This window comes from Protomyctophum bolini, assembly GCF_963924005.1.
Source record: "Protomyctophum bolini genome assembly, chromosome: 11".
Classification (NCBI taxonomy): Eukaryota; Metazoa; Chordata; class Actinopteri; order Myctophiformes; family Myctophidae; genus Protomyctophum; species Protomyctophum bolini.
The window spans coordinates 33136116-33145996 of NC_137872.1; the positions used below are offsets into that span (position 1 = coordinate 33136116).

General features: G+C 42.3%; 1 protein-coding gene across 1 annotated transcript in view; it reads right to left on the reverse strand.

The window, feature by feature from the left end:
* The window catches only part of gas7a (growth arrest-specific 7a), a 34512-nt gene extending 26190 nt beyond the window's left edge, over window positions 1-8322 (reverse strand). Inside the window, exons 1-3 of the mRNA XM_080775576.1 lie at window positions 8240-8322; window positions 4461-4581; window positions 824-901 (exon numbers count right to left, since the gene is read on the reverse strand). Of these exons, the coding sequence (XP_080631702.1) occupies window positions 824-901; window positions 4461-4581; window positions 8240-8242 (202 nt within the window). The 5' untranslated portion in view covers window positions 8243-8322. The remainder of the gene's footprint in view (window positions 1-823; window positions 902-4460; window positions 4582-8239) is intronic.
* Between the last annotated feature and the right edge of the window lie 1559 nt (window positions 8323-9881).

Below are 9881 nucleotides of genomic sequence, written 5' to 3' on the forward strand. Positions count from 1 at the left end.
ACATTCAGTTCATGTTGTGCGACAGGCATATGCAGCCACCCGCCTACCCGGAAATGTAGTCTCTGGGTTATTTAACATATATAATCGACAACACACCCCAGGGCTCTATTCTTGGTCCACTCCTTTTCCCACCCTCAGATACTCAAAATAGCCAATTTACAAGTTCACAACTTGTTGCGTTGCTACGCATTGTCAGCTTGTAGATCTGATATTTTCATCAAATGGTACAGAATGGGGATGCTATAGGGTTCATGTGGTTATACCTCCAAGTGTGGCTCAGATCACAATGTCAATGGAATGATACCATGTGTTCTCTGCTCAGATGCTGGGCATGTCATTAGCAGGATTTCATCTAGTGCAGAAGGTTTTCAAATGTAAATGTTTCCAGTCATGGGACTCATTTTCCTGATATGAAAAGATACTTTAGTTTGAATGAATTTAAAATTGGCTAAATGTCATAATTGTACATAAATATGTCATATGAATATTCATAATTTGCGCCTTGGATAAAAGGGCTATATAGATAGATAGATAGATAGATTTTATTTCGGTCCATAAAAGGAAAAAGAGCACATGTACATACAAATGCACATACAGATTAAAATCCCCTAATACTATATAAATGCACCATATCCATTTACCATTTCATAATAATAGGACTGGAGACTTAAGGCCTATTCATACTCCATTTTTAGGTGATAAGGTGACCACATAATGTGGTCACTATTATGATGTGTTGATTATGCACCTACACCCACAGTGTGGGTGTAGGTGCATAGTGTTGAAAAATATGGTAAATTAAAAATATAGTGCTCAATATCACCATATGGTGAGGAGTTCTCTTGTGTCAGAGATGACTGTAGACACATGGCAGCGATGGAAGGCCGTTCCCATGTTGTTTCTGGAATGACACAAGGAGCAGTGAAGATATTGTTAAAAGAGACACAGTGTTTCTATTCATGGCTCATTTCATCCAGTCTGTAATGGCTTTACAACTCAAAGATTACATAAAGAAGCAGAAGTCAAATAGGCCTGCCCAGCACTCCAACAACAGAATTTCACAGATGTTTTGAAAGGTACCACCTCTTCGGGCACCCAAGGTAAGAGGTCGTGGTTGGCTGTGTAAAAGCTTTATTGAGTGGTGCAAACACTCCAAGGAACAGCAATGTCCGTGTTCACCTATGTGTTGGTTCACCTATGTGACTACCTATGAGTTGGTTAATGAGCACCAGTAGGGGAGCTGTTATGCCAGAAACAGAGAGAGAGAGAGTGCTGCACTGTTGCCTGCTAATGAGGGGGGGGGGGGGGAGTTGCACCACTCAGTTCACACGGGTGTGATTCTTTTTTTTAAAGAGAAGCACAGAGTAGGAAAAAGGACTATTCACCGCTCCACGTATAGAGCACCGAAGTCCTGACGTCACTGTCGGTAGAGGGCGTCAGTCCCCAGGTTCATGTATTTTTTATTTGCATTATAATCCCCATAGGGGGATTTTAGATCTCTTCATATAAGAACTGCGTTTGAAAAATAAACCGATCACCCCAGCCTTTTCACTCATATGGATATGAAGCATCGACTGAAGGTGGAAATGTACAAATATACCCAAAGAGTAACAAAATAAGTGTTAGAAACGAGTCAAATAACCCAGAGACTACATTTCCGGGTAGGCGGGTGGCTGCATATGCCTGTCGCACAACATAAACTGAATGTTAATTACGTTTATTTTTATTTTATTGAGATTTAATGTTTCGTGGTTAGTACGAGTTGAGTCACCACCAGCTGAGCTTATGTCAACGAGGAATCTCAGGAATGCAATGTGTTGACTGCTGGGCGTGACGTATATTAGCAGCGACATTGCCTTCAAACATAGTTCTTATATGAAGCGATCTAAAATCCCCCTATGGGGATTATAATTCAACTAAAAAAATACATGAACCTGTGTACTGGCGCCCTCCACTGAAAGTGACGTCAGACTTCGGTGCTCTATTGTTTCTCTTCAAATGATAATTTATTTTGCAGTAACAAAAAGTGGACTCAACGGCCCGGATGGCTGGCGTAGCCGTCTGGGCACACAGCGTGCGTCTCGGCCGACAACGTGTCGCGGGTTCGACTCCCGATCCCCGACGACCTTTGCTGCGTGTCACTGCCCATCTCTCTCTCTCCCCATTACCTATCTACAGTATCAATAAAGGCGTGTGTGTGCGTGCATGCATACGTGCAAGTCATAGGTGCCATGCAATGGTCTCTCTGTGTTTCTTTCTCTGTCTGTACAGCACTGTACTGTACTGTATGTGGTGTGTGGTAGAGCCTTGTATGGGCACAAACCAGCCCTAGCCTGGCACAAACCCAACAAGTGTCTGAAGCTGAAGCCCGAACCCTATCTGAGCCCCATCGCCTAATCAATTCAATCTCTCTCTCTGACGTGCGCTAGCTATCTCTGATGCCTGCAGCCGCGCAACTCTCTGATTCTCAACTCTCTGATTCACAGTTCAACTCCTTGAACACCGTGCGGAATCCTCTTCCCCCCGCCCCCACCCCTCCTTTCTCCGAAAATATAGCTTATGATTCTACGGAGCGTTATACCAATATGTATTGCATTGTAATATATTACTGATGAAGGTTAATCGTTTTGATAAAGTATTATATCAATCAATCAATTCACACGCAAATTGTGCTCTCTGATACACACAAACACAGAACACACAAAGCATACACACTACCAAGAGGTACACATGGCTATTATTAAACATAATAACTAGAAGTGCCGCCAACAAAAATGCTTATTAATAGACTTAAACTGTCCATATGCCATGCGGCAGAGAAAAAGAAAAGGAAACAGCATATGGTTATGTATGTGTAAAAATAGCCTTTGGGTATTTGTTCTACTCCAGTGAGAGGTTTGCCAAGGTGCAATCCCCTGCCAGAGTGCCAGTGGTGGAAAGTAACAAAGTACATAATTACTGTACAATTTTGAGGTATTTGTACTTACCTTGAGTATTTCCAATTTATAATACTTTTACTTCTACTCCATTACATCTCGGATCCAAATATTGTACTTTTACTCCACTACACTTACTTTGTAGACTTTGATTATTAATACAAAACATTAACCACTACAGTCCTACTTCTACACTGCAGTATTGATACTTTTACTTAAGTAAAAGATGTGGGTACTTTTTCCACCACTGCAGACTGAGTGCTGGGGTTGTTGATGCAGCGTTGCTCTGTCTCATGGGAGCCTGTCCTGCCCCTGGAATCCTTTCCAAATGAGGCATAAATTCTCAGATAAAACTTGGTGCATGAATGAGGCTAGTTGATTACAGAAAGATGTATCATTTAAACCGCAGCTTGCAGTGTAACTTATACACCAACGCTAGTATCCACACAATCCTCACATAATCCTATTAGATTCCTTATAGCCTACACCTATCCATTTGGGTAAGACTTTAATGTACTGTAAGCATGCAGGTAAGCATACATGTATGAATGTGTGCGTGCGTGCATGTATGCAGATGGGCACACACACACACACACACACACACACACACACACACACACACACACTTGGTGAAGCAAAACCATTTTCAGTAATTAAATGAAGCTGGGCATCTTTGTGAAAAGGTCAGATGCCTATTAGCCCCGGCATTAAATGCAATCGGGTTTTTCCCATATGGTGGTTCAATTTACAGATACATCACTCAAGCACTGAAGGCACGAACCGTGCTGCTGAGAAACTGGCAGGGCCACTTGGCCACAGAGTGTCACACGTTTAAGATAACCTGATTATAGCAGATAGAACCCGCAGGCCCCTCTTTTCATGAATGGACTGTGGAGATGATCATGATGAAGAGGAATGCTAATGAGTCTTCAGAGTTCAGAGTTTAGTGAGGGAGACACTGGATGCTATGGTAACAAAAACAAAACACAGGAAAGTGGTAATACTCTAGTTCCCTGTTCATCATCAGAAGTTGAACACTTCAGTGCATACTGTACTTTACATTGGTAAATGCATCATATACATAACTAGAGCCCATTGGGCACTGGCCTACTTGGAACGATGCAAGTTGGAAATGAATGCCCCACCCAGTTATTATGCCTGTTATGCCTGTGTCCCTTTTATGCCCATATATGGAGTTCTTTGTCAGGCATGCCCAATTATGGAGTCTATGCAGCTGTCAGAATGATGTTGGAACATGCAGCTCCATATATGGAGATATAGGGGCGATCAGGTGCAGAGCCCGGGCAAAGGACTTTTGTGGAGGTTCTAGACAACCGTGGGTCCGACGGACTCGACAGCGGGGACTGCACTCCCTGTGGGGGTGTGGAACGCGTGTGTTAAGGTTATCCTATGCATTATTAATGCTTAAAGCTTGGTGTGTGTTAGGAGGAACAACGCACACACTTTGACATCTTTGACAAACTTAAATATTCCTTTATCTGTTTTTCTTTGTGCCTTGCTTACCTTTGCTGGAACTATTGACGTAGTACCTCAGTCCCTCAGGTGACATGTAACATCTCCAGCCTGGGGGTAGAGGGCCGCTGTCAGCCACCTCCCTCGATGCAAGGCTCGTGGCCACTGGCTCCTGTCACAAACAAACAAACGTTAACTCATTTCACCACCATGCCACTAAGCATTACAGGCAGGTCACCTTGCAGGAAGAAGTGATCTGGTTTCCATGACCCTGTATTTACTGTATATAAGAGGCAACATCTCCCATGAAACAACCCCCCCCCCCATAAATAAATATAACATCGCATGGCAATTTTGTTTTATATCATATTACAAAAGCTGTGTTGCTTGGGCCAAGGGCCCGAGGCTAATTTTAGGATAATGATTTTATGTTGGCTAATACAAGTACTGTAGTAAACACATCGATCTGATCAATACGTTCACATTTTCAGCACTTTTCTACATTTTACCCCTTGCTTAATCATGTTATTTCAAATGTGAAATCAGACACTGTTTCCTGTGTGTTATCAGCCTTAAAGAGGAGTCTGCATGCATAGCCATTAGACGGACTTCAGTATAATGGTTTTCTGGCTACACTGGGCCAAAATTTACTGCGGTTCATTTACTAAGTAAACTTTACTTTACATGGGAAAAGTCATCTTCAATCTCCAGAGATGGCATGGCAGGTTCGACTGTTCATTTTCAGTAACAGTGCATGGCCTCTTCACAGCTGTCTGCTGTTATTTGCCGAAGTCAGTCCGTGCTCCGGGACAGTGCATGTCACGTCAGCACATGAACTGAGACATCTGGGGATAGCTGCTGAGTCGAGTGGGTGGAGTGTGGATGGATGGATTAATGGCAGAGCATTAATGAAATGACAAAACAGAGACAGAGATCTGTGTGTGCCATACTGCCAGGCCGACAGGATGCAGTAGGCGGACACGGTCGTTTGATGTTTAACTTAAAAGGGATTTCTCTCTTAGTCTCGCTCACTATCTTTCTTGCTGATGTAGGGATGCTGGCCTTAAGAGTTTACTGTGAGCAGAAGGTTTCCTTGCCTCCATCACAGAGCTGTGCTTTGCTGCAATATGTCAGCCATTGACTTCATACGGACAGGTAATTTACTGCAAAGACTCGTAATTTGGCTCCCTTGACATAAGCTCTGTTATCAGCAACCTCTGTGAGGTCCTCCCTCTGTATTCCTACTCCTGCCCCTGCAGTATGCTGCATGTGAATACGATGAAGACATAATGTACCGATTTGCCAGAGCCATGCCAAAATAACACTAAACCGAAAACGTTGGATTCGGAAATCAGGACATATATAACTTTGAAAGTGCCCTAAAGGTGCGCCTTTTATCTGAATCACGAATCATGATCCCCTTGTAGATATGCAAATTATAGGTTCTCATGAGGAAATGTTTTATCCTCAGCCGTTCACCAAAGGATTTCACACTACCGCTAGCAATAAGCTGTGTGCCGAAATTGGCACACAGCTTTCACAGTCTTAAAATCAAACGCGTTTGTTAAGAGTATAGGTAGTACAGTCAAAGGTGATGCTAAAAGGATAACACAAAAAGCAACGTGGCTTGTTGTTTCCATCTTCAGTTCTCAAGAAACAAACAAGACAAGCTCTTTCAAACTCTGTCAGAGGACAGCTCACCTAATACAGCTTTTCTCGGCTTGAACTGGTTCAAAGGCTTGACTAAATTGAAAAGAAAGGACTACTCTGCACCTGGAAAGAGGATTAATGAATAAGACTAGTAGGAAGAGTTCCAGTCAAATGACAAAAGCCTGACTGATTTCTGTATATTTGTGTTGTCTCACTGTTTCTCAAGTGGCCCATATCTGTGGCCCCTCCGGCTGAAGTCCTTTGAGAGAACACATTTGCACCGAGTCTCAACCGAGAAATATACGTCAAGAGTTCAAGTGAGTAGCAGCTAGGCATAGCTGGACAAGAAAAAGTATGACCCAAGAGGTGTATCGCTCTGAAAGAGACAAGACCATTGTTGAGGAAGTTGCCTAATGACAATGGTCAAGGTCATATGGTCATACTGGCAACATGCACAAGCGGAAATACAGTGCTGGTCGGTCCAGTAGCTTGCGAGATTAGTCGACAACACACAATTACAATAACAGACCCTCTTCTACACGGCTAGCTCCATTATGTGCCATGACATAAAAATGCATGGAACTTATTTAGATAGCTCGGATAGCACTTTTTTCCCCATTTGGTTTTTCTCTGCCCCCAGGGCACACTAGAGTATACAGGGGATTTTCAGTAAAGCAATTATAAAATGGAGCAGCCTTCTAGATGAATCTATAGCTACACAGGATGTTGATGGAATATAGAGGCCAGGGGAAAAACAACTGGTCTTCCTCGCCCACCCTAATGAGCATATAGCAACCTCAACTTCTGTTGACAGGTTGTCTAGACTTTTTCCACCAAAAAAACCCCCAACAACAGAGCTTAAGAGAATACCACACAAAGGAACAGACTATAATGAAGTGCTGGACTGCTAACAACAGAAACACGTTGGCATCTTAATACCAACTGTGTTGGCAGGGCTACACAAAGCAAGAGCAGTGATCAGAGTATATGCGACATATGAAGGCAACACGTGTACAGCTCTTTCAGAGTTAAACACTCAGGATTCTACAGTGTGGGTGTGATCAGGTCAGGGTGACACTGATGGATTGATGCAAACTGGGCTGAATACGGACAGTATTGAGTGTACTTCTCTGTATCTCTACATACAGTACAGTACAGTACAGTACATTACTGTACAGTTCTTGCTATTGTTAGACAGATGCTAGGTTCTTAGATTCCTTATGATTCTTGATGACTATTTTATGTATTTGATGCATTACCATGTGTTGTTCTTGCTTACTGTAAATCGCTCTGGATTAAGCGTCTGCTAAATGCCTCAATTGTAAATGATAGAACAGCATACAATTATTATATTACATACTATATATATACTATATTCATAATAATTACACCATCAAATGATTTGCCAGAGCCAATGATTGTGATTTGTGATATGATTTTCATGTCAGATTGTTGCCAGTTCATTTTAGAACTCAATGATGCCTTTTATAATTAATTTGTTTTTATTTCATGTATTTATTTTTCAGGGCGCAGGGGTGGAGGTAGTTTTAGCTTTATTTGGATATATAAGGCAGGAAACTGAAGGCAGTGAAGGTGAAGTTCATGCAACACAGGTCTAACCTTCAGGTCTCACTGTCTGTCATCAACTGGCGCGCATCAATGCCTTACAAACATGGGTGATTTTCACCCAGACAATTATATTTTTGGAATTTTCATGCTGATGTCTGCAGGTGGGTGGGTCTTTCTGTACCTTCATGATGCTCAGTGACATCATAGAAGGTAGGTTTGTTTCGCAGCCTACATCCCTGTTTTTTACTACAGGCAGGTGTTTGGGTGAATTTCACAGATTCTTCACTGTACAATTCTCACATGTCCCAGGAATGGGTGGACCAAAGGAGAAGCTCCCAGCTCCATTAGACCATTATCTGTTTTGGGGGAATATTTAAAAGAATAATACCGAAGTAGGCTTCCTCAATTTGCCATGTATTGGCAAATTGCCAAAAGGATTGTTTAGTGTTATAGCCAGGGTTAAAAGGAATTTATAAAGACGGACTGGAAGGCTTGCCAATGCAGTCTGAATCCAATACAGACAGTGATATATGAGCACTTCACTACAAAACCCCATACCACATAAGGGCCATGCAAGGTACATTATCAGGTCATTAAAATGAAATCCTTACCATGTGCCACAATGTTGTCGTCTAACTTGGTCAGAAGAACTCCAAGAGCCAGAGAGGTGTCCGTTAACAAGCCACTGGAAAAGTGGATAGAGATAAAGATACTTTAGAATGGAAAATGGAACGGAAACCTTTAGACTTACAGGATCACAAACTACTGTACAAAAGTATTCAAAGACTGGGGTCATACCTAAGGACATAGAATAAAGAGACACTGAATAGTTTATAAGTTATTCAGTATAGCTTTCAAGACAACTTCTTTCTTCATTTATGGGGGGGGAAATCTGGAAGGGAGACACGCCTTGGTTTAATCAGTGCAAAACCATTTCTATGAGTCTTTGTTGAGTGTAAAGACCAGATGTAAGGGTCCAAGAATTGGCCTCATTGCCCATGCCCGAGCGGAGCTTCGCTCAGTGTTGGGCAGCACAAAAGCTGATACTGTCAGACAGAACTGTGATTTAGTCCCACACAACAGGGACTGTTCTGTGTTCCCAGCTTGTACTTTTATGCTAAATCAAATTGACCCTACATTATAGTGAGTGTCCCTTTTGTAGCACTCCTCGCTGATTCAAACAGATGAGAGCTATATCAAGAATGCAGACCCCACTGTCTGGCAACTAGCTAAACAGACTGTCAAAGACACTGAGCTAAATGAAAGAAATCAGAACAACTCGTGCAAATCCTTCATTCTTAATTTCAACAAAGCAATTTGTGTTCAACTTCTGTGGTTCTCGGCATGAGTGGGACACAGACCATATCCTGATATCCAAGAGGCTGAAGTGAAATGTTGTCCAGCAGCAGGGGAAGTGGGTTCACCAGGCTATCTTGATCTTTACTCTGGTTCCAAAGTAAACGTGAGAAACTGACACACCCCTTCGATAAAGAGAGCCACGTGATGCATTGATAATCACAATCATGACGACATGCCCAGAAGAAGACCAGCTGTAATTTACAACAAAGGTAACTTTTAATTGCTCCTGGTCGTGGCTTGCCAAACGTCTTTAATGCGATTATTTGGGGTTAGGTTCTGATGCTAATGTGGCTAGCTAGCTTATCACATTCATAAGAGAAAAACATTTATCATTATTCGTGGGCCAATTATTTCCAAAGAAAATTAAGGCTAAGTTATCATTGATAAATTATCACTTTACCTGTCTGAGTCTGACCAGTGAGTGCATGCAGCAAGCACATTATTGTTCAAGCTGCTCCTGTTCATCTGTTGCTCTTATTTGGCTTGTAAAATAATTATTAAGAATGAATACAATAGCAAGTTGTTGCTGGATCATGTTGCTGTTCTCTTCTCTCTCTGTGTGACTGAACTACTGAAGGTTAATTGTGCCCGGCAACAATTATTGTAGACAGTGGTTTCCCCGCATGTTCTTTTTCCCTCGTAAAATGACCTCTTTTCACCATTGCATGGTTCGCTTAACATGTCCACGTGTCATTTGTTTACATATTTGGTTCGCTTTACAAAGTCCTGTGTCTGTGTGAACGCCGGTGTCATGCTCGTAGAACGCAGATATTATGGTACCACGCGCAGGGACGGAACGGTGCATGTGCGTGCACGCTAGAACCTTAGAGTATATAATAACTCTATGGCTAGAACGCGGTCCCCCGGCCTATAGATTCAAGAGAAGACGCACAA